We start from the raw sequence: 25611 nt of genomic DNA on the forward strand, positions 1-25611 counted from the left end.
GTTGGTATGTATGCTTTTCATGTTATGCTTTCAAATCTATATTCTTACTTAATAATAAGGCTTAAAATCCCTTTATTTACTTGAGTTTTTAACATCTTTGGATCCAAATTAATAAAGTCCCTGGGTACCTGATAACTGCCCTGAAATTTGGTGAAACATTGAGCTTCATTCTCCAAGTTCAGATGAAAACAAAATTACAAGGTAAGGCAAGTTAGCCAACAAGCTAAGTTATTAGGTCTAGGTTTTAGCATATAATTTGTTTAAAGGACTGTTCTTAGCATGTTCAGTTTTTGTATTTCCAAACTAAAGAATAGCTCCAGAAATTAAAAAGATGGCACATTAATCAAGAATGCCTTTAAATTGCTTTCTAAAGTTCTTTTCTAGTTATAGAAAATATTTTAATCAGTTCAAACCTGTTGCTACCAAATTGTAATCTTATTACATTTTTGTGCCATCCAATTTATTCTAACAAAAAAGTACCAAGTAAACTTTGGTAGGTTAAGAAAACCAGGTAACATCATAAGACTAAGTTTTGAATGTATTACTATCAGTGGCATTTTTTCTTGGGTAAAAGTGTTTGCCCACCGATTGCATCAGCTGTACTGTTCCTCATAGTCCCTCCCCCACCCCACAAATAATTCGGGTTATTACTTGATTGGTAGCTACTGTTGGGAATTTGCTGTTTCTCAATTGCACTAACTGATTTCCCTCTGAAGGAAACAGAAAATTTGTAAAATTTGGGATTTTAATACTGGGCCATTGGGGAATGTAGTCCTGTCCTTTGTAGTTGACCCAAACCAAATTCTGAGTATTTCAGGGATTTTTGTGATTTAAATCTGCCTGCAAAATATCAGCTGACGGGCTAGATGCTAACATCCATAACTTTCGCTACCGTGACATTTCTAAAACCAGCGAGGCTATGTCCTGCGAATGAATCACCCACCAGGTACACAGATCAGTATAAACTAAAGCATCGCACAGACTTTGCAGAGAACTCTACTACACAAGGTACAGTAAAAGCCGAACTGGTAGTAACTGGTCTGTATTGCGCACGCGCTAACAATGCTGAGAACTACAAATCCCGGCATGGATTGAGCACCTTTACACAACCACTCGCATTTAAAAAAAAAAAAAAAAACCCTAAAACGTAGCTTTGAATTCGGACGGCAGGATGTAGCACTTTGCCCTTTGTTTTTGCATTCCACTAGTAACCTAAATTGGCACAAGGGAAGATACGGATCCGCCTCGGCCAATATATTAGAAGGTTCAAGACTTTTGGCTAAAAAAAAAGGGGTGAACCGACTCCGGCGGGGCAGAAGTTGGTTCGCGCCTTCATTCGGGTTCCCATTTCATTCGTTCTCGGCTTCGCCGAAGCATGTCAATCAGCAACAATTTTGCAGGGAGATGGGGGGGGGGAGTGAGAACTACTCTGCGCCGCCCCTCCCTTAATCCCGCCTCCGCTTTCCTCTCCCTTATGGGGAGAGCGAGGCCGAGAGAGAAGTGGGGGAGGGGAGAGCGAGCCCCTTCTGCTTTCTTACTCCTCGCGCCTGCTGGGTGCGCCACCCTTTCCCCTCAAACTGTAACCGTTTTTGGCCTTTGCGACCGGCAGGCCCTCCTCGATAGAAGCTGACCTGCTTTCAAGCCGGGATCCGACTCCCGCGCGGCTCCAGCTTAGCGCCGCCCTCGCTCCTCCCCTCGCCTCCGCCCCCTCCTTCTCCTCCTCCAGGCCAGCTGCCGCTTGCTTCGCTTGGCTCCTCGGTGGGGGTCAGCCGAGGCGTTCCCCCGGCCCCTCCCTCCTCCGCTCCCTTCCCCCCTCCCCCCCGCTTCGTCCGGCTCTAAGTTGTCAATCAAGGCGCCTGGGCTGAGATAGGCGACGGCAGCGGGCGGAGAGACGGGCAGCTACGCCACAGCCCAGCGGCGGCCATTCGTGGAAAAATAGGCCGACCTGCTCCTCCCAGCTCCGGCAGCGACCGGCCTTCTCTCGCCGCTACCCCCAGCACCCCGCCCTCCGTCCCTCCCCTCCCTCCTCCTCGAGCCGCGCCTCAGCGGGCGTTAATGCGGGATGAGCGGTACGTAGCCCCCCCTCCTCCTTCCCTCCCGCCTCCGCTGCCTCCCCGCGCCATCCCACCCGGCCGCCTCGTCCCTTCCGAGCCCCTTTCTCTTCCCTCCCTCCTTTTTCTCTTTCCATTCCTTCTTTCTTTCCCAGCCCTCCTCCTGTGTACATCCATCCATCCCTCCTTCGCTTCTGTTTCCTCCCATTTTCTCCTCCCCTGCACCTCCCTGCTCCTGCCCCTAAAGCATCCTGGGCCACTCAGTAGCCGTGGATGCTTTAGGGGCAGGAGGAGGGGGAGGGTTGTGGGTGGTTTTTCCCCCCCTCTGCCTTACAGTCTCCGATAGCAGAAACCAATCAAAACTCCCCTTTCTGGGCGTTCATCGCCAGCCCCTGTAGGCCGGGTTTAAAACCACGTTTCTTAAGTTCTCCCTGTTTTCCACTAGAGAAGTGGACAGTAGCTTTCAACTAGCAAAAGCATGGAGGAGCCAGGGGTCAGTGAGAACGTTCTGATTATTTTTTGTGCCAAAATAGGCATAAAGGATGATGCTTAATAAATTTTGTTTCTCTCGCTTTATTTTGAAGATCAAAAGAAGGAGGAAACTATGCCTTCTGAGGGAGAAAAATCTCCTGAGGCTGAGAATAACAATAAGAAGAACAAAACTGGAGCTTCTCAGGTAAAATGTCTAAAAAAATAAGAGGAAAACGAGAGGGAAGGAGGGAGGTGGCAAACATTACTTACATGTATTTATAGATGGGATAGATTTTTTAAATCAAAATTTACTTTAGAGGGTCTTGAAAGGCTCAGTAGAAGAAGAAATTATTAGCTGGGTGGGTAATTTCCTATTTCTATAACATTATGGTTAGGTAATTTTATTAATATATACAATGCTGTTACTGCTACTCTTTTATAGTTTAGGTTCTAATACACATACTATTTTTGTTAGGATTCTCAGCCCTCCCCTCTGGCTCTGTTGGCAGCTACCTGCAGTAAAATAGGAACTCCTGGTGAGAATCAATCAACTGGACAACAGATTATTATAGATCCAAGTCAGGGTTTGGTTCAGCTTCAGAGCCAACCACAGCAGTTAGAATTAGTGACAACTCAACTTGCTGGAAATGCTTGGCAACTTGTTGCAGCTCCTTCTGCTTCAAAAGAAAACAACAACCAGCAACCCTCTTCTGTTGTTTCAACTGCGGCAAGTCCCTCCAATAGCAACAATGGAAATGTATCCCCCTCAAAAACTAAACCAAGCAATTTTTCTGGAATAACTCCAGGACAATTTCAAGTCATCCAAGTTCAGAATTCAGGTGGTAGCGTTCAGTACCAAGTGATTCCACACATTCAGACAACAGAAGGTCAACAAATTCAGATAAATCCTGCTAATGCCACAGCTCTGCAAGATATACAGGGTCAGATTCAGCTTATTCCTGCAGGGAATAATCAAGCTATTATTACAACTTCAAACAGGACAGCTTCTGGGAATATTATTGCTCAGAATCTGGCAAATCAAACAGTGCCTGTCCAGATTAGGCCTGGTGTTTCCATTCCATTGCAGCTACCCATTGCTGGTACTCAGGCTCAAGTTGTAACTTCATTGCCTATAAATATTGGGGGAGTGACTCTAGCATTACCTGTAATAAATGTTGCAACAGGTACTAGTTCTGGACAAATTGTCCAATCCAATGATAGTGGACTATCCAATGGAAACCAGGTATTGTCCACCCCTGTCACAACAGCTTCTGTTACTGCTATGCCTGAATCTCCTACTTCCACTTGTACAACTACAGCCTCTACATCTTTAACAGGCACTGAAACATTAGTTACTACTGGCGAAACAGGCCAATATGCAAGCACAGCAAATAGTTCTGAAATGAGTGCTGAAGAAACTCAAACTAGCACATCTGAAACAGAGGCACAAAATTCTAGTCAGCTTCAATCCAATGGATTGCAAAATATGCAGGATCAGTCAAATTCACTGCAACAGGTTCAAATAGTAGGTCAGCCTTTTCTCCAGCAGATCCAGATCCAACAGCCTCAGCAGCAGATCATTCAAGCAATTTCTCCACAGTCTTTCCAGCTTCAGTCAGGACAAACTATTCAGACTATTCAGCAACAGTCGTTGCAAAATGTTCAGCTGCAAGCAATGAGTCCAACACAAGTACTCATAAGAGCACCAACTTTAACCCCAACAGGACAAATCAGTTGGCAGACAGTACAAGTCCAAAATCTTCAAAGTCTTTCAAATCTCCAAGTTCAAAATGCTGGGCTACCCCAACAATTAACTATTACCCCTGTATCTTCAAGTGGTGGCACAATTGCTCAAATAGCACCGGTAGCTGTTGCTGGCACACCAATAACACTTAATGCTGCTCAGATTGCTTCAGTGCCTAATCTTCAAACAGTAAGTGTAGCCAACTTGGGTGCTGCAGGTGTTCAAGTGCAAGGAGTGCCAGTCACTATTACAAGTGTTGCAGGTAAGTTTTATCCTTTTGCAAGCATTAAAGTAGTGGTAGTCCTCAACTCACAATTTCATTTAGTGATTGTTCAAAATTACAACAGCACTGAAAAAGTCACTTATGACACACTTATGACCTTTGTAGTATCCCCATAATCATGTGATCAAAATTCAGATGCTTATAACCATTGCTGTGTCCCAAGGTCATGTGATCTCCTTTTGTGACCATCTGACAAACCAAGTCAATGAAGTCAGATTCACTTAACAGCTGTATTACTAAGTTATCAATTACAGTGATTCACTTAACTATGGCAAGAAAGATCATAAAATGGGAAAACCTCAACAAATGCCTTAACAACATAAATTTTGGGTTAAATTGTGGTCATAAGTCAAGGACTACTTGCGTGACCCGTCAAAACCGCGCTTGACTAAGCCACGCCCAATTAAACCGCGTCGCTGACGTCATCAACAGGGCAACAACAGCCAGCACGGAGAAAGAAGGGCGCTTTAAATAGTGCTTTGAAAGCAAGCCGATTCAACTTAAGGTAAGGTTTAGGGTTAGGTTTAGGGTTAGGTTAAGGGTTAGGTTTAGGTTTAGGGGGGTTAGGTTTAGGGGTTAATTTTAGGTTTAGGGTTTACAGCGTGCTTCTGTCTCTGCGCTGTCGTCGCCCTGTTGATGACGTCAGTGACGTGGTTTAGTCGGGCACGGTTTAGTCGAGCGCGGTTTTGTGGTGGAACCAAGAAAGGTCATAAAATGGGAAAACCTCAACAAATGTCTTAACATAAATTTTGGGTTAAATTGTGATCATAAGGCAAGGACTACTTATACAGTATAAAATGTATTAACCTCTTTATACAGTAGTATGTAAGGATAAATTTGCCATTAGAAAATTGTACCATTAATATTACCTGAGCATTTACCAAGTCTTTTTTTCTTAATTTCATGCTGGATTAGAAGAGTCTCAACCCAAGAGTTTTGGACAGTGCCAAGGGCTGCCATGGAAAAGCTAAAAATTCATAGTAACTACACTGAGGGGTTTTGGGGGGGTGGGGTGGGGGTTGGTTCTGGCATGTAATTAAGCTGGACACATGTTTCTGTCCTGGCTTGGTTGATTTTCATCTGTCCAGGATTCATTAATGCAAACTGACTAATTTGTTTCTTCAAGAAAACTATGTTCTTTCTAAATCTGCAGAATAGCAAGATATATAGCTTTTAAAGTTGTTTAGGAGTCTAGTGGTTCACTTCAGAAAACTCAATTTTGCAACAATTCCTCTCCGCCCCAAGAAGCTTACAATCAACAAATCTCTCTATCTTTCTTTCTCTTTCTTTCTTTCTCTCTCTCTCTCTCTCTCTTTCTGCCTATCACTGTCTCTCTTTCTGTCTATACCTCTGTGTGTGTGTCTATGTCTATATCTCTGCCTATATGTCTATATCTTTCTGTCTCTCTTTTTCCCTCCCCCTTGTATGTCTCTTGTCTTTTTTTCTCTCCCTCCCTCTCCCCCCCCCCCATTTCTAGCCCGCAGGGCTCACCAAGGTAAGTCTTGTGCTTAGCCAAACGGAGGGGGCCTGTGGGTGGGTGGGTTGATATGTGCAAGGCATATCCAGCCCACTAGTAATAGTTTGAGGACTCCTGCACTAAATGAATGACTCAAGGGCTATCTCGTTATAGCATCTAATTTTTGCCTCTTTTCCCATATAACTCTAATGTTTGAAGTGTGAAATTTCATGGAAAAGAATTATTCCTGGGAACATGGTTTAGGTTTAAACTGTGTTCCCAGTCTACTAAAATATTATATAATAGCAGTATATGTCATTATTGCACATTATATTTCCACCTATCCAAATACTGTTCACATAGACCAACCTTATAAAATACCAGGTTGGGAAAGGCTGATTTGTAACAAAGTGACATAATTATATTTTAACGGAAGCTTGTTCTACATTGGGATACATTGATAGAAATATAGTTAAGTTAAATAACACTCAGATTCTATGCCTAATAAAAGCTTTGTGTGCAAAATAATTCTAAATGCTGATATTGGAGATGTCAAAAAACTTTTGAAAAGTAGGGAAAAATACGGTGAGTAAAAATGAAGCAGGAAGATACTTTATCTTTTGTTATGGCAAATAATTTTTTGATTGGGGGTATAATTTAAAAAGAAATGCAGTATGATACAATTAAGCTCATTGCTTTTAAAAATGTACTGTGCAAGTATAATTTGCAGTTGAAGACCCTTGTATCAATGGGTGTTAAGAAAAGTTATGAAATAGAATTAGGAACTTGGTAATCAATTTTTTTTACTAAAATTCAAAAAGTGTCTATTATTTATATTTTATTATAGGTATTCATACTTTATTATAGTTGTTTTTTATTTTGATATTGAGCATGATATTGAAATTCATTGCAGCCTAAAGATTGAAGTAGCTATTATCCATGTTGTTAGGCAACAGAGATGGCATGTATTTCACTGTCCTACATTTATCTTTCTCAGTCCTAACTTCTTTTGCTGACACATAGAGATGCTTACTTTATTGGTGCTGGAGTATAGAACAGCATACTGCTTTAGTCAGTCATATTCTGTGTCATGTCCCTCTTAATCCACTGAGTTATATTTGGGTTGTAGCTCAGAGAAGAAACTATTTAGTGCTTTTAGAGATCGAACAATTTTGTTTAGTGAAATCTGGATATACTATTTCTAAGGAATATATTATAGCTTCCTTAGTTCCATTTTCCTGTTTAAAATCAATTCATGCATTATGAAAATATAATTAGAGAATTATTTTATAAAATATTTCTTTGAAACTAATTCAAAGTAAATTTTAAACAGTGAGTCCATACATTATTCCATTTATTTAGCATTTTTTACTCATTTTATCATACAAACTGACATATTTGTCTTCCAGTTTGATCTTAGGTAACTACTTTAGAGATCAAGTGGTCATCTCCAGAACATGATGCTATCCGACTCAGATTGAACTCCTCCAAAAACAGTTTTATCAAGTTTAAATCTTCCAAAAATTCTATAATAATTAGGCCAATCATAAACAAATCCTTCACTTATTAGTTTCTCTTGTTTTTATTTTAAGTCCTTTTTCAAATGTCAATAAATCCAGGTATGTCATCCATTTAACTTCCAATAGAATTACTTTTCTTTTATGAGGTGATAGCCAAAGTGGCACTTTGCAGCAATCTTCTTTTATATTTCGACCATACATGCCCAATCGATTGCCTAATGATATTCTTAAAACCAGGGTTAACTATTAGTTTGTCATACCACACGTAAGCATGCAACCCAAACCTCAAATCAGAACTTTCAAAATTTAACAACCTTGAGTTTTTCAAACTATCCAATCTTTTAATCCTATCAAAGAATAAACATAATACAATCTAAGATCTGACAAACTCTGACCACCTCTTCTTTAGCATCCTATAAAAGCTTATATTTAATTCTTGGTTTTTTATTTTGCCAAATAAATTTAGATATATCTTTTTGCTAATGTTTAAAGGAGGAATCTTTAGTCAATATTGGTATAGTCTGGAATAGAAATAACATTCTACGTAGTACCTTCATTTTAATTACTGAAATTCTTCTCATCTATGACAAATCTAGTTTTTCCCGTTTAAATCTGTCTTTATCTCCTTCCATATTTTAACATAATTACTTTTATATCTTGGAATTCTCATCAGTAGGAATCATTTCCAAATACTATACTTTTTTCACAACTTTAAAACCAGTTTTAAATTCTACTTTCTTCTGGTCTTCACATTCATATTCTTAAATATTATCATCTTTAATTTATTTTAAAACCCACCATTTCTCAAATATTTTAATCTTCCGTGCTCTTTAATGGAACTTGCACAATCAATATTAAATCATCAGCACAAAATGTGTACTTATGTGCTTTAATTTGTAATCCTTTTGCTCTATTATCTGTTAATCCCACCCCCTTGATTTTCTTGATTGTTTTTGTTCTTTCAGGTCAGTATTGGCTCCTGTTGGTTTCTGAGAAAGTTGCTGCAGTTTCTTGGCAAGATTTTGGAAATGGTTTGCTGTTGGTTGTTTCCTATGACTAAGAGCATGACTGGCCCAAAATCACCTATAGGCTGCATGCCTAAAACAGAACTAGAATTCATAATCTCTTGGTTTCTGGTTTGATGCCTTAACCATTATCCCAAACTAGCTTTCCGCTAGTTCATAGTTTTATGAAAAGCATTTTTATTTTCATTTTAATCTAAAGCTTTGAACTTCATAAGATATTTTTATATAGTTTCCATCTATTGAATTAGGACTAATATTGTCAGGCTAAAAATCTTAAACTATTGAAGTTGGGAATAATATTGTGATTCATTGTAAATAGATTTATTCTGCTAAAGCAAGCCAGCATGTGTAGCTGAAAACTGGCTTAAGATATGATTTATGCAATAAACATAACTCCAGGTTTGAGCATAGCACTAAGTTATTCATATTGGTAGGTGTGCTTAAAGTAGAGCAATGCTGTAGTTTTGCCTTTTTAATATATATTTCAGTTGATTCCATGCTGGTATGGGGTTTAATTCTAACCTTCAGCCCCCTAACCCTGTATCTGCTCATGTTACTTAGGATTGAAGTTTATACAGAATGCAGTAGACAACTTTCATAGGCATTGTTATTGTATAATTTACTGTGGACTTGTCTCAAAAATAGGTAGCTTTAGAGCAAAGCAACATATATAAAAATGAGGATCTATATGAAGGTCTATATAACTTTCATATAGATCCTCATTTTTATATATATTGTATGTGTGTGTGTTACAATATATATATTTTTAATGTTAATTGTCTATTAAGACAAATATTAAAAATGAAACTAAGACTTTAAGTCAGTAGGATAGCTAGATCTATTATATAAGTTTGTTTTCTGGACAGTAGTTGAAAAAAAATAGGTACTCTACCTGAATCAATGTAAGTATATTTAAATTGCAGAACTAACAGCTACAAATCAATTTAACATGCAATTCATTTATTTTTACTAGGTCTATATTGCTATTAATATACAAATAGCTTCTATTGCATTAAATGAGATCAAGTAAATAAAATAAAAAACTTGGTTATTTTGTCCCCCAAAAGCCCCAATATATTGAGCTTATACTTAAAAATCAGTCAATTATGGGGTAGCTGCAATCAGGCCCCAATTTATTTCCCCAATATATTCTATGAAATCTTTACCTTTGAAATTCTTTACCTTTGAATATACTGATGACATTAATTACCAGGAGAATGTATGTGTGGTTTTTTTAAATGGAATTGGATATTTATAGGAAGATTCTTTGTGGTCTTTCACACACATAGGGGTTAGAAGTAATGTACATTTTTTGAATCTTCAAAGTTAGATTTTTGAAGTGGTGTCTTTAAAGTACCTGTTGTGCTCACTTTACCGCTCACTGTTCACTAGTTGGAAGAGATTTCTCTTTTAGACCAATAAAAGAGTTTTAAAATTGGTAGGTGGAATGGCAGGTAAGGAAGGCAGGGTAGGGCAAAGATGATTAGGGGACTGGAGGCTAAAACATATGAAGAACAGTTGCAGGAACTGGGTGTGTCTAGTTTAATTAAAAGAAGGACCATAGTTGACATGATAGCAGTGTTCCAATATCTCAGGGGCTGCCATAGAGAAGAGAGTGTCAAGCTATTCTCCAAAGGACCTGACAGCAGGACAAGAAGCAATGGATGGAAACTAATCAAGGAGAGAAGCAACTTAAAACTAAGGAGAAATTTCCTGACAGTTAGAACAGTTAATCAATGGAACAGCTTACCTCCAGGAGTTGTATGTGGTCCAACACAGGAAGTTTTTAAGAAGATATTGGATAACCAATATGGTGTAGGGTTTTCTGCCTAGGAAGGGGGTTGGACTAGAAGTCCTCCAAGGTCCCTTCCAACACTGTTATTCTATTTTAGTGATGCCATGTATCAGGAAATATGGGAGGTAAAAGGAGACACTCATGGAGAATAAGAACTCGGTATTTAATGCTGGTCTCATGTTCTGCTTCCCTTGCACTCACCTCATATACCTGGTCAGCAGATCTGTGGAGGGTCTGGTTTTAGGCTGCTGCTTTTAAATGCCTGATCAGCCTGTAATAATTATTGCTTCTTGCGTAGAAGACTGATCTGGCTTGTTTCACTGAAACTTGGTTGAGCTTGGAGGGAGGTGTTCCTCTCTCAGAAATATTCCCACAGGTTATTGAGTATGGCACCAGACTGGACTACAGGGTTGAGGAGCAGGTATGGCTGTTCTCATCAGAGAGTCTCTGACAGCTTCCGGGAATATGGCTCCACAAATGTCGAGTTATGAGACTCTTTTTCTAATATTGGCCTTCAGGAATCACGGGGGATGCTGTAGCAGCCTCCCTGCATGGAGGCTTCCTACCTAGGCTCCTGGACCTCACCTCAGGGCTGGCAGTGGAATTACCCAGGCTTTAGTTGTAGGGGGCTTCAATCTGCCATCCCTGGATGTGAGATTGGAAGTAGCTCAGGATTTAATGTAAGCCATGATTCTAGCCTGTCCTAGATCCTCCAGGGTATACTAATCTCTGGTGTTCTTTTCAGAACAATCCCTATCTAATCTAGAATTGGCGGGCATATCTTTTCTTCCCTGTCATGGTCAGCTCATAATTTGGTGGCAATGAGTTTCCCTAGACTTGTACACCCTTGCAGAGAGACAGGGCATTTTAAGTTGATCTGCCCCAGCAGTTAATCAACCCAGATGGATTTCAAAAGAACTGGGGGTTATAACCGCAGATCTGATATGTAGCCCTCCAAAGTTCCTTGTCACCACTTGGAATAGGAAGGTGACTCAGGGTCCGAATAGGATAGCACCCATGCAACCTCTCCCAACCCATAGATTTTTTTATCCCCAATGATATACAAAGATACTGAGAGGGATGAAATGGATGAAAAGATATGTAGAGTACCGCTGGCAGAAGACAAGGGATAAATTCAATCAAACATGAATAAGATATGCTATTAAAACCTACTGCATGACAATTCTGGCAGCAAAGTACTTCTTCACACTAATTGTGTTTGCATATAATTGGCCAGCAACCTTCTTTAAGGTGAACCATCGACCCTAGCGAAGGAGGATACAGAAGTCTATCTCAGAAAATGCTGAGGAATCTGCTGATTTCTTTGGAAGACAGAATTGTTTGGGTTCATTTCCAATTGCTTGTCTCGTAGAGGAACCCAGGGCAAGTTCTTGCCCAGTTATTTGGGAATGGTTTGACTTGGGAATGGTTGTTCCTGACGAAGTAAACAGATTCTAAAGAATATGAGCACAAGCACCTGTGTTTTAGGTCTATGCCCCTCTTGGTTTACAAAAGCTTTGGAAAGGTACATAACTACCAGATACTCAGTTTAAAAAAAAAAAGAACAAAGGAAAGAAGATTCATTGGTTTTTACCTTGATTAAGAAAAAAAGGCTGTAAGATTCAAAGCCTGTTTAGATAGCCTGCTTAAAGCTCACAATTGGATCTGCCTAGTGATCCATTATCTATACTCCAGTATTTGGGGCATTATATTTATTTCCTTTTATCCTTGGAATAATTATAAGTCAGACTCTTGGAACTGTCCTACTAATTATTTCACCAATTCATTCCAATCTGATTTTTTTAGTCATTTATTTTTCTAACAGTTCTTCTATGTGATTGGGCTTGTGTATAATATTGTCACCAAAATAAAATCTTTCATCTCTGAAGAAATCCTCCTTTCATATTTTATTTTCTAATATAAGAATAAGATCTCTCTCCTAAAAATTATGAATTAGGATGGGCTCATCAAACCTGAAAATAAAAAGACAAACATAGCTGTTGTAATATACATCTACCCTGGAAGATAGTTAGTAGTTAGGGAAAAGACATAACCCAAACATCTAAACTAGGTTTTTATTTTCGTATCTAATTACTATCAATTCACTTCACCTCACTTCCATCTCTTTCCTTTCTTGCCATGAAGCTATTTTTTTTCTCCTCATGTCATGTCATCCTTGACTTTTCCCTCTTTTATTGTTTTGTGCTGAAAAAACTGTATATACTTCTTAGTGTTCCATTTATGGTATGAATGTGTAAGATCTTTGGCCAAATGGAGTTGGTCACTTCCTTTACTCTGGCTACTGACTTCATTAAGTCACTGTGATCTAATCAATTTCTCTTTAATTTTTCTTATAAATCTGCTTTAAAGAAGGAAATGAATAATGTAACTTTTTCCTCATTTTCATATATATATCACTTTTTGCTGTTTAAAGTGCTTTTCTTCCTATTGTCTCTTGGTATTTTATTGCTAGAGGGACACAGTGGCTAAGACGCTGAGATTGTCGATCAGGAAGGTCGGCAGTTTGGCGGTTCGAATCCCTAGTGCCGCGTAACAGAGTGAGTCCCGTTACTTGTCCCAACTTCTGCCAACCTAGCAGTTCAAAAGCATGTAAAAATGCAAGTAGAGAAATAAGGACCACCTTTGGTGGGAAGATAACAGGGTTCTGTGCCCCTTTGGAGTTTAGTCATGCTGGCCACATGACCACAGAGAGGTCTTTGGACACTACTGGCTCTTCGGCTTTGAAACAGAGATGAGCATCATCCTCTAGAGTCAGGAACAACTAACACATATGTGCAAGGGGAACCTTTACCTTATTTCATTATTTCTGCAAATCCTTTGAGCTGTTTTATCCATTTCTTTGAAACTGAGCATTGATTTCAGAGTCTTTTAACTTCTCATTCAAGAAGCTTCATGGGTGATTGAGACTCTCCACAGACATTTTTGGCAGTGGTTTTACTATGCACTGTGGAAATTACTGCAACCATGATAGCAATCTCAGATGAGGAATTCAGTAATTCTTTCACTCCATAGTTACTTTATAGTTAGCAGAGAGTATGTTTCAGTATTAATAACTTCATATTTAATTTAAAAATTTGGGATTTAATACAATTAAAATATGTATCCCAAAGTATTTGTATGGCTTGATTTTATATACCTGTAGAACTTATTTTTATGTAGTAAACAAGATACAACAATATATATATTATAATCTCCCTGTATTAAATAAAAAAATAATTTTTTTCTTACTTTCCAGGTCAACAACAAGGGCACGATGGAGGAGTGAAAGTACAGCAAGCAACAATAGCTCCTGTAACTGTAGCAGTTGGAGGTATAGCTAATGCAGCAATGGGTGCAGTTAGTCCTGATCAAATAACTCAAGTGCAGCTGCAACAAGCTCAGCAAGCATCTGATCAAGAAGTGCAGCCTGGCAAAAGATTAAGAAGAGTTGCTTGTTCATGCCCTAATTGTAGAGAAGGGGATGGAAGGTATTTGCCATATTTACTATTAAATATCAAATAGCATTTATTCTCCTTGCATATTTCTGTTACATCTTTAATGACATTATTTTTATTAACATAGCCCTTATTTGAAATTTTTCTGACTTTAACTAATAGTGATTTGTATTCGATAGAAGCAGCAGTGAACCAGGAAAGAAGAAACAACATATCTGCCATATTGAAGGCTGTGGTAAAGTATATGGAAAAACATCTCATCTTCGGGCACATCTTCGCTGGCATACAGGGGAAAGGCCATTTGTGTGCAATTGGATCTTCTGTGGAAAAAGATTTACAAGAAGTGATGAATTGCAGAGACATAGACGAACCCATACAGGTGAGTGAATAGCTTAGATAAATATTTTTAAAAATAAAATATGTGTATATTTTAATGTTCTGACATTTAAATTATATCATATTTGAATATGTTTCCTTCAATCGGAACTTACTAATTAATACTTCAGAGTCCTTATTGAGCTTAATTTTTTTAGGCTTATTGGAAATGAAAGCTCAATTACTATTTAAAAATAATTGAGATACACATTTGAACAGTATTGGTATTGGTATTGGTATTTTATTATTTGTATGCCACCCTTCTCCGGGAGGACTCAGGGCGGCGAACAATTCAAAGGGGAAAAAAAAGGGGGAACATAAAAGACAAAATACAAATAATAAAAGTCGACAACAATCGCACAACCATACATGTCGAGAGGGGAGGGAACTCATCACCCCCAGGCCTGCCAGCAAAGCCAGGTTTTGACGGCTTTTCGGAAGGCCTGGAGAGAGGTGAGGGTCCGAATCCCTGCGGGGAGTTCATTCCAGAGGGCCGGAGCTGCCACAGAGAAGGCCCTCCCCCTGGTAATAGCCAGGTGGCATTGGCTTGTAGATGGCACCCGGAGGAGGCCAACCCTGTGAGATCTAATGGGTCTGTGGGAGGTAATTGGCAGCAGGCGGTCTCTCAAGTACCCAGATCCAATACCATGAAGGGCTTTATAAGTTATGACTAGTACCTTGAAGCGTATCCGGAGACTGATTGGTAACCAGTGCAGCTCGCGGAGGATAGGTGTAACGTGGGTGTACCGAGGTGCACCCACGATCGCTTGCGCGGCTGCGTTCTGGACGAGTTGAAGTCTCCGAATACTCTTCAAGGGCTGCCCCATGTAGAGCGCATTGCAGTAGTCCAGTCTTGAGGTCACGAGGGCGTGAGTCACTGTTGCGAGTGCCTCCTGGTCCAGGTAGGGACGCAACTGGTGCACCAGGCGAACCTGGGCAAATGCCCCCTGGTAACAGCCGACAAATGGTTTTCTAAAGTCAGCTGTGGATCGAGGCTTCGGGGGGAGGAGCCTGCTGCCGTCGGGAGCTCAACGAAGCTCCTGTCAGGATTCTGGTTCGTATATCTTATAAGATCTATAGATATCTCCCCTTTCTGGCAGAAAGGGGCAGGGAGAAGGTCAGTCGTTAGGATCTCTTTGTAATTCATAGCTTTTTTTTGCTGTGAATGGAGAAGAGGTTCAACATTAGCTGAGCCTTTACTCCGGCCAGTTTTCCGCGCTGCCTTTTTTGCAGCCCTAGGCAGATTGCCCCCCCCCCCCCAGGACAAAGCTAAGCTATTTAAAAGTCAATCCGGGCGGGGACCATTCCTGAGGAATTTCTTCTATTACTATCTAAAATACCAGCTTCAATTTCGCAAAAGGCTCCCTTTCTTTTTTAGCTGCGTCACAAGATGGCGATCTCGTAGCTTTTGTGTTTGATGTGACGTACTTAGTCAGCCCTACCCTCCTGAAGGCTTCTCCGTACTAATTGCTAAAAGATTAACTGAGGGGAGCAGAGACTTTGATTTTTGGCTCGCTTGATTGCTTGTCTTTTATTTTTACTCTGGAATGGCTCCCAAATCTAAACAGAAGCGCTTCCTTAATAACATATCTCCAAAAACTGCTATGAAGCCGCTACCCTTGCCTCCTACACCCTCCACGGGAGATTTGTTAACACAAGAATTTCTTCTCAAAACGCTTAATGATTTCAGACAGGAAATTAATCAACTGATATCGGATTTATATGATCAATTTGATGCTAAAATTGCTCAGGCAAAGAAGGATATGATCGGAGTAATGACAGTCATGACAGATTATATTGCTGAAACGGAGGACAAATTGGAACTTTTGGAAGAAACTAATCTTAATTTGATATCCAAAATTCAAACGTTACAACAGGAAATTGAAAATGCTCAAAAACAACTTGTCATGATAAATTATAATAAGACTGCCTTTGCAATTAGAGTTAGAGGATTGCGTGAAAACCAACAGGAGAATTTGAAACAGATCTTCTTTGAGGCTATCAGCCGCTTGGTGGGAAGTCCGGGATTTAACTTTGATTGGCAGATTCAAAGAATTTACCGCCAGAATTCGTGGGTAGCAAAACAGCGACAGCTTCCGAGGGACATAATTATATACTTTACCACAAGGGAATCCAGAAATGAGATAATACAGAGGCTTTACAGCAAGAGGTTGAGAATTGATGGACAGGACTTGATTGTTTTTAAAGAGATACCATCTCAAATATTAAGAACAAGGAGAGAGTACGCTTTCTTAACCGAAGAACTCAGAAATTCTCAGATTCCATACAAATGGGAAGTCCCAGCTGGTATTACAGTTACATTTGGCAACCAAAAACACCGCATTAATTCTGTCTGTGAAGCCCGAGAATTTTACTACGAGACCCTGAAGGCGGGACTTCCTGATTCATCCGGACCTGGAGAGAGACAAGGAGAAGGAGAAGACAAACAGCGAGACACGTGGCTACAAGGCGGAGGGTGTTGCTTTCCTCTTCCGGAAGGGCAGAAGACTAAAGAATAAAGACTTAGCGATGTTCTTAAAGCTTTATGATTTCCGTCTGGGATAAAATGGGAAAGTTGTATATCGATGATGAGACATGGAGACTGAAAGAAGCGTTGCTGATTGTGGACACATATTGTATATAAGATTTGTCTGAACTCTAACTCAAATTGCACATGAATTATTTTCCTAGGCGAGGAGAGCGGAGATTGCGATCTTTTTGAGTTGTGGTCTGGGACGAACGGAGTTGGGAGGCGCGTGGGAGAGGGAAGGGTAGCGAAAGCTTAATTAGACTACCTGGGGCTAGAATGCAAGCTGATGTTTGTTTGAGTTGCTATTTCAATATAAGGTCAAGAAAGATTGGTCGGAGAGTCTTCAGGAAAGTGGAGTAAATATGGGAGGAGCAATGGATGCGGATAAAATATATATGTGGATATGGATAAAGGCAGGGTGGAAGGTAAAAAAATTTACATGTGGAGGTGGGTAAGGATAGAAAGGGAGGTGTTGGAAATGAAAAATGAAAGAAGTACTTGAGTTTAATGGTTTTATAGAAAGGTTTGGATATTCGGATAAAAAAGAGATAAATTAAAGGTCTGAATAGATAGACAAAGCAATGAGACTTTTAGTTGGGGAATCCTAATTGATCAACTTACCTGGCTCTAATACAGTTTGAAACCCTGCAAGTAGTAAAATAACCGAAATTTGGAATGAGCTACATTGTTTAAGATTTACAGATAATGGGAAGCTGTGTTAACGTAGTGGGTTTATTGACCCTTCTTGTTTCTCCTTTCTTTTTGTGTGTGTGTGTGTTTTTTTTTTATTTTGTATTTTTTACTATTCTCTTTTTTTTTTCTTTGGCTTTACTTTTATTTTATTTTTTTAATTTTAAAGTTAGCTGGCCTTATTATACTCAAATGCTTGTTAAAGAATTATGCCAGGTATGGGACCTGCGAAGCCGTAAGGGGGTTAGGGAGGGGGGATTATAGGGGGGAGGGGGGAGGGTGGAATTACAGTTTCAATTCTTAGAACAATAAGAATTCACTTGTATACTGTGGCTCGTTTTTCTTTTTTCTTTTTTTCTTTTTCTCTTTTATTTTTAAAAAAAAACAAAAAAAAAACTGAAATGTATGGATACACCAAAGCGAGGAGAAGAGGGAAAGAGGAGGGAGAAGTAAAGAGGGAGTGAGAGGGAATGTAAGGAGGGTGAGATGGAGGGAGGGGGAGATGTCTGAGGGGGAAGGGAAGTAGAAGAGGGGAATGCTGGAGGGGTGAAATGAAAGTTGGAGGGGGAGAAGAGAGGGTGTATGGGGGAATGAAGTGTCATGTTGGGGGTTTTTTTTTTCTCTTTTTTTTTACGCACAGTATATAAGTGATTGTATAAAATGAAAATGAAATGAAATAAATAAAATGTATTAAAGTCAGCTGTGGATCCAGGAGGACCCCCAAGTTGCGAGCCCTGTCTGAGGGGTGTAGGTTTTCACCCCCCAGCCTGAGTGATGGAATATTGACCAAGTTTTTGGGAGGAAAACACAACAGCCACTCGGTCTTGTCTGGATTGAGTACAAGCTTGTTAACCCCCATCCAGACCCTAACAGCCTCCAGGCACTGGCACATCATGTCAACCGCTTCACTGAGTTGGCACGGGGCGGACAGATACAACTGTGTATCGTCCGCATATTGATGGTGTTTTATCCCGTGCCGTCGAATGATCTCACCCAGTGGCTTCATGTAGATATTAAATAGCAGGGGGGACAGGACCGAACCCTGAGGAACCCCGTATTTCAGGGGCCTAGGGGTCGACCTCTCCTCCCCAACTAACACCGACTGCGACCTGTCCGAGAGGTAGGAGGAGAACCACCAAAAAACGGTGCCTCCCACCCCCACCTCTCGCAGTCGTCGCAGACGGATACCATGGTCGATGGTATCGAAGGCCGCTGAGAGGTCAAGGAGCACTAGGATGGAGAAATGACCTCCATCCCTGGCTCTCCAGAGATCATTGGTCAGTGCGACCAAAGCGGTTTCCGTGCTGTAGCCAGGCCTGAAACCAGACTGAAAGGAGTCTAGATAATCGGCTTCATCCAAGGACCGCCGGAGTTGCGAGGCCACCACTTTCTCAACAATCTTCCCAATGAAGGGGAGGTTGGAGACTGGACGGTAGTTGTTCAAACTGGCGGGGTCCAGTGATGGCTTCTTCAGGAGGGGTCTCACCACCACTACCTTCAATGCCGGTGGAAAGAAACCCTCCCAAAGAGAGGCATTCACCATCGCCTGGATCCAGCCCCGCGTCACCTCCCTGCTGTTCGCGACCAGCCAGGAGGGGCACGGGTCCAGTACACATGTGGAGGCACTCACCGCTCCCATGGCCTTGTCCACTTCATCACAATATGTGTTACTAGTTATTTTTGCATTTACCGAATAATCATAATTTCTCAGTTCTCTCCATCCCTGAAATAAAGTGAGTGTTTTGGGGATCAATGCCTGCATGTTACTTGGTGAATTTGTTTTTAATTTGTATTTTTTTAAATTATAATTAGTTGATAATAGTACAGTGCAACTTGCTGTGAGCAGTAAGTATTCAGATTTTTTCTTTTTAAGTTTAGTGTTTCTTTCCATGTTGATTTTTACAATACATAATTTCAAATTCAATTCTTAAGATACAGTAGGAAATTGTATGAAGAGTACTCTTTGACTAGAGGTATAAGATGTAAATTGGAAGCTAACTGAAAGAACACCTATCTTAACAATTAAAAAGATCACATGGAATCATGATTGCTTAGTCATTGCATTTCTGTTTGAGAAGATACTTAAAATATAGTGGTGGACTAACTGAAAGAATTTGGCAGAAAACCCTGTTATGTTAGAACTTTTCAGTTAAACTCAAGATCTTATTTTGGGATTGAATTGGCTATTATTAAGTTTCCTATCCTAAGGAATAGAAATATTATAATTGCTTGATTTCTTGGTTACCTTTAAGAATAATTATAATTGCTTTTAGCGCTGTTGACTGATCATCCTTTTGAGAGAGGAAAGAGATGGTTGCACTCCTATTTGATGGTTGGTGACAAAGTAATTATTTCAGATTATTTCTTAAACAATTTGAAGAATAATGTCATCAACATCCTTCTGAAATATAGCTTAGTTTGTAAGACTTATCTGAATTAGGACATAGTGACAAGCTCAGTAAAATATAATTAGCCTAAATAGATGTTGGTAGCAGAGAATTTCTGTGCTTGGCAGTTCTAGATATAAGATATAGATAATTTCCTGTTAATTGAAATTTCTAGATATATAGGAATGGAATTGCTCATATACTAAACATTTTACGGAAGACCAAGTTCCTCTGATGGCAAGGAGTATATTTTATGACTTTTAACAATGTTAGGAGCTGTGGTGGCACAGTTATTAAAATGTAGTATTGTAGGCTAATTCTGCCCACAGCCTCTAGTTCGATCCTGACCAGCTGAATGTTGACTCAACCTTCCACCCTTCCAAGGTCAGTAAAATGAGGACCCAGATTGTTGGGGGCAATATAATGACATTTGTAAACCACTTAGAAAGTGCTATATACGATATGAAGCAATATATGACTAAGAGCTATTACTATTAATAATCTCATTTCTGTGTACAATTACTCATTGAGTGCTACTCATATGCACTATATAGATGCTGTTTGTTGTAAGTAAACAATGCAACAAAAAGTTATGATGCAGCACATATAGCTAATAACAAAATTATACATTGCATTGGCTACTGATTATTAATAGGCTTGATTCAGATTTAAGTAATAATTAGAAGTTAATAGGATCCCCTTGAATTGTCTTCTTATACATCTACTCAAGTATTGCAATTATTGTTACAGGCTTTCATGATTATACCATAAAATCTCTGTATTTCCTAAAGATGCTAATCTACAACAATCGTGAATAATCTTTTTGTGTTGTTGGGGCAATATTTTAAAATGCTTTCACTGCAAAAAAGAAACATTCAGTTAAGTGTATGTTGAAAACATTTTATGTTTTGATGTTGATATATAGGATGTTCTTAATTTATGCTTGCTTGTGTTCTTTGTTGTATATGACAAAGACTTTAGAAATACATAAATATAAAGCTACTTAAGATGTTTCGAATTGGTCATAACTGTAAAGAAAAGGAAGAAAGAACTCAAAGAGGTGTAAGTATTATACTGTATATACAAGTATTTCAGTTACTTATATTCTTCAGCGTATTTAACTTCACTTTAAAAATCAATGCAAATATTTTCCATTGAGAATCATTTGAATATATGTTTTAATACAATAAGCCTTCAGTTTAATAAAATTATTTGGCAGATTCATAATCTAAACTGAAAATCTTTGCAACATGCAACACTTTCCCTACTTTTATCCCCACAACTGCCAGCAATTATATCCCAGCAGCCCACATGTTTTCTGTTTTCTCCAACACATTTCCTTCTCTCCCATCAAAAAATCTAATTAGTTCTTTAAGCAGCACTTGATTTTAACAGATACCTCTTTCTCCCATCACTGTTAAATTGAAGGTTATACTTACAGGGAAAAAGTGTTAGTCATGGCACTGTACTACATTATGCTTATATGATTGCCCATGATGTTAATTTGAACATTTCTTGACAGGGGAGAAAAGATTTGAATGTCCAGAGTGTTCTAAAAGATTTATGCGAAGTGATCATCTCTCCAAGCATGTCAAAACACATCAGAACAAGAAGGGTGGAGGAACAGCCCTTGCTATCGTTACCTCAGGTGAATTGGACCCTTCAGTTACTGAGGTTCTTGGATCTCCAAGGATTGTCACAGTAGCAGCCATTTCTCAAGATTCAAATCCAGCAACTCCAAATGTTTCAGCAAACATGGAGGAATTCTGAAATAATTACATAAATGCCTAGAAATGCACTTAAGTTTACATACTTTTCAAGATACGGAAGTGGGCTGGTAAAAGTGTATTACAGAGCAGGAAATCATGTATTCAGTCTTGATTACTATAAGTATTCCAAGCTGGAGAATTAGCATAGAAAGTGTACTTTGTACAATAAGACAACATTTAAAAAAAGAAAGAACCAATTCATATAGATAAATTATGCATAAAACAGATTAGGAAAATGTTACTTCCACACAGCACTGATTTTTATAGCTCTGTATCTCATAAATAATTTTTGATTAGATTTATCTTCCAGGATGAGATATAAATGTTTGTTGTAGCAACAAACTGTAAGAATATGCAACAGAATTGCTGCTGATTAGAGTTTTCCTTTAAAAATCTAGTATTTTCATGGGAATTGACTTTGTCCAAAAGGCACAAAAATATGAAGTGCTCTAGTGAAGATGAAAACTTTTTTTTTCTTTGTGAGACATATATATTAAATTGGGCCATCTTTATTCATTTGTTAAAAATCAGGTGGCAGCATATGAAATGGATCTGAGGTACATCTCAGATAATTTTGGCCACTACATTATAGTAGTGTATGTAATGACAATCAATAAATATAGATTATTCTCTTTCTAGAAGAGATGAGAGATCTACAGTGTCAGTGTATTCTGTATTAAATACTGAACTTCAGAAATATATTAACATAAAACTTTAATTTCTATGTAAAAATTAAATTCGATAATATGCATTACAAACTTGTATCTTAATTCATCCCATTTCACGATACAGGATCTATTCTTAAAAACTGTTTAATCTCTGTTTTTAAGCCAGTAATTTAAATAATAAATTCTATTCAATACTTGGAGATAATGGGAAGTGGAATGTTATAAGAATGTAGCATTTATGCACCATTTATAACATTTTTTCAATTAGGGTAAATGTACTGAATTAACGAAACTAACCAAAGAAAAAGATTAGCAACCAAAAGTATAACTGAAATAATTATCTGCTCCTTATAAAAAATATTGGCTGGGATACAAAGAAATAATTTTGGTTTGCTCAAGAGTTTCTGTCCAGCAAGAAGGTTTCAACCTTTTCTTTCCTTTGAAAAAAAAATTTTGTGCCCTTAACAGATTGTGGTGCCCTCTGACCTTATTTATTTGCTACTAGACTAGGTAACATCCTCAGGGCTAGAAGGAGTGGTTTTGATCTCTGTTTATGTACAGTAACGTGCCCTCTTAGTGTGGTTGGGTTGTGGTTTTCTCCTTGGTAGTCCCTTATTTAGCCTTTTGCATACTGATAGATTGTTCATCTGAGTTGATACTCCCAATTTAGGTCTATAACAGCTACTTAGTTAAAAAGGAAACAAAAAGTCAAAACATATCTTGTCCAGCAATCAACACTCAGGAAAGCAGGGATTAACACCCGACAATCAAGCAGTAAATAAAAGTGTAGTCAAGGAACTACCAAGAAGAAAATGTCGCCCCCATCCACGCTAGCAAGGCAAGCTGCTACAAAACCCACTTCCTCCCAGCACTGGAGATGTTATCTAGTCTGGTAGCGAAATGTCTTTTTAAAGCAAGAACCAACCTCAGAGAGTGCCAGGGACTCCATAGTTCCAACCCCGAGTTATATGTGTTCTCTTCTATTGATATAACAGTTTAGATGCACAGAGTATTTTGCAAAAATTATTTGGAGTCCAGCAATTTCTTACATGTTTCCCCGTCCTGTATCACAGAAAGTAAACAAACCAGTAAATAGTGAAAAAATAATTATTTTCATTTTTCAGAACAAAATACAGTATATTCTGAACATGTGTGGTGATGTGTCTGTAATGTGGGTTTCTTTAATAATAGCTCACTGAAAATAATAAAAGAAATGAAAATTGTTACAGATCCAGTTCTTTTTATTGAATGCTGGTCATCCAATGTGGTTCCTTTGGAAGGAATGCACATTTTGTGAATACACCTATTGTTAGCATCTAGATGAGCTTATTGGTGTATGGGCAGGAATCTCCATCTATCTTAATTGTGTTGTGAAAATTTTTCCTGTGCTGCTATCTTTTGCTGGTTTGTGGCAATTGTTACAAGTTTGAATGCATAAAAAGGAATATAACTAAAAGTACTTTGGGTTTTTAAAACAATTTCGACATAAAAATTATGTTTTGCTATCTATCCTGTTGAAAACTTCTCAAGAACACTTTTTACATTTTTACAATAAAATATTTGGATAATTTAAAAATACAGTGCAGGCAAATGAAATTTCCTTTAACAATATACTTTGGTTGGGAACTGCTTGAAACTTCAAACAAGCATCTTTTATAAGCATATACAAGTCCCAGTTTTGTGACATTGCATCCATTTTTAAAAGACAAAGATCTACTGGTAGTTGTTTGTACTATGTACACTTTAGGAATGCTCCATGTAGTGACATACAAAACTGGAAGTCTTTCGTAATTTGAGCTCACATATATAATAAAGAAACAACTTTACTCTATGGTTATAAAATTTAAATTTCTTATACCCTTTATAAAGATTTAACACTTTAAATATTAGTTGGGATTTTTTAAATATTTTGTATATCATTTAAAATATTCTCAACTGATATATCTGGCTTTAAAACATCAAATTGACAATATATTTAGTATAGATAATATTACATAACTAGATAATACTAATTTTCTGCTGCAGATGAATTTGAACATCAAATGAATATTTAATATGCTTTACAATCAGTGCTGAAAAATAGTTAAGCAAATGACATTTCCTAATAGAATCATGTTAATAGATTTTAAAAATACTTTATAAACTAAAAGGTTGAGTACTCTGCACAATTGTTAAATATTCTTTTTGCATAGTTAAGTATGCAAATATGAAATTAAAATTATTGTAATCTGTGGCAAGTATATCAAAATTTGTTTGGTGTCACAAAATCTAATATAGATAAATTTGTCTTAGCAGGTGCACTTATTACTCCTGAAATTAAAAACATTTTGATAGTCTGTTCTGCATACCGTTCTGAGTCCACTTTTCACTCTTAGAAGAATCGTAAATTTTGGTGTCCTTTTTTTGACTTGTTGGGATATAACTGTTGTATGTAATAGGGCACAGATGTGCAGTAGTAGCTTGTTTAATGACATTTCACTGTTCATCCCTTGGCCACCATTATGAAATTTTGCTTTATTGTATTTACAAGTGCAAAGTGTATTTATCATGATAGAATTCCAGTGTTGGCATAACCCCCCCCCCTTTTTAATATACTTTATTGGGATAGGGTTGTATAAGTGTTTTCTGATTACATTACAAATTGGTGTTATGTCATTATTACATTGTTTCATGAAAAAAGTAATAAAACGTAACTTAGAAAAAGTTTTTGTTAGATAAGCATGATGTTTGAATCCTGTTTTTCAATTTTATAATTGTTTATTGCAACAAAATTTGTACTTAAGTCTCCATTTCTGATGCCTTGTGCTTTTTGTTAATGCATGTCACAATTGTCATCCCACAGAAATTGATGTGCAGCATAAGGTGTTAAAAATAATTATCTTGAAACAGAAATAGTTGATGGTCAAATTGTAAATGTTTTGCAAAAAAAAACCTTATAAAAATTTTGTAGTAATATTTCACTTGTAAATCTTTTGTAAAAAAATAAGAAAAATAGAAGAAAAACCCATTCCAGAATTTACAAATTAATTCTTCCAGCAAAATCTTTAAGGCATTAATTTTTACTATGCTGATTTGTATAAATTTTGTGTGTTTTTGTGGATTTGGAACTAAAACTGTGTAGATGTTGTTGCCTACAATAACACTGCAAGTAACTTATTAAATTCTTTTGGATTTACATGTATTTTACTTTAAAACGTATATTATTTTTAACCTTTATATTTTACATATTAAGCCAGATTCATCATTTTGACACAACTTCGGGGTCAACTAGTATATATAATAAAACAAAAAGTATCAACGTGGAAACAAATAAAAGGATACATTCTACCTGAAATACCAAAAACAGTAGACAATGTCATCAGATAATGGGTAGATTTATTTCTAGATAACAA

At 38.1% G+C, this 25611-nt stretch overlaps 1 protein-coding gene and 1 long non-coding RNA gene across 3 annotated transcripts in view; one reads left to right on the forward strand and one right to left on the reverse strand.

The window, feature by feature from the left end:
* The window catches only part of LOC116522249, a 166039-nt gene extending 164340 nt beyond the window's left edge, over positions 1 to 1699 (reverse strand). Inside the window, exon 1 of the long non-coding RNA XR_004256957.1 lies at positions 1632 to 1699. This is a non-coding gene — a long non-coding RNA (uncharacterized LOC116522249). The remainder of the gene's footprint in view (positions 1 to 1631) is intronic.
* On the forward strand, positions 1695 to 23875 carry SP4 (Sp4 transcription factor). Of its 2 annotated transcripts, none has more exons than XM_032237047.1 (6): positions 1695 to 2069; positions 2636 to 2727; positions 2998 to 4528; positions 13602 to 13833; positions 13980 to 14179; positions 21305 to 23875. In XM_032237047.1, the coding sequence occupies exons 1-6, from the start codon at positions 2063 to 2065 to the stop codon at positions 21550 to 21552; spliced, it is 2310 nt and encodes a 769-aa protein (XP_032092938.1). In that variant the 5' UTR covers positions 1695 to 2062; the 3' UTR covers positions 21553 to 23875. The 2 variants fall into 2 exon arrangements, with proteins under 2 accessions (XP_032092938.1, XP_032092939.1); XM_032237048.1 differs by lacking the exon at positions 1695 to 2069 and adding an exon at positions 2264 to 2544.
* Positions 23876 to 25611: the final 1736 nt, after the last annotated feature.

The sequence above is a fragment of the Thamnophis elegans genome, chromosome Z (assembly GCF_009769535.1).
Source record: "Thamnophis elegans isolate rThaEle1 chromosome Z, rThaEle1.pri, whole genome shotgun sequence".
NCBI classification, from domain to species: Eukaryota; Metazoa; Chordata; class Lepidosauria; order Squamata; family Colubridae; genus Thamnophis; species Thamnophis elegans.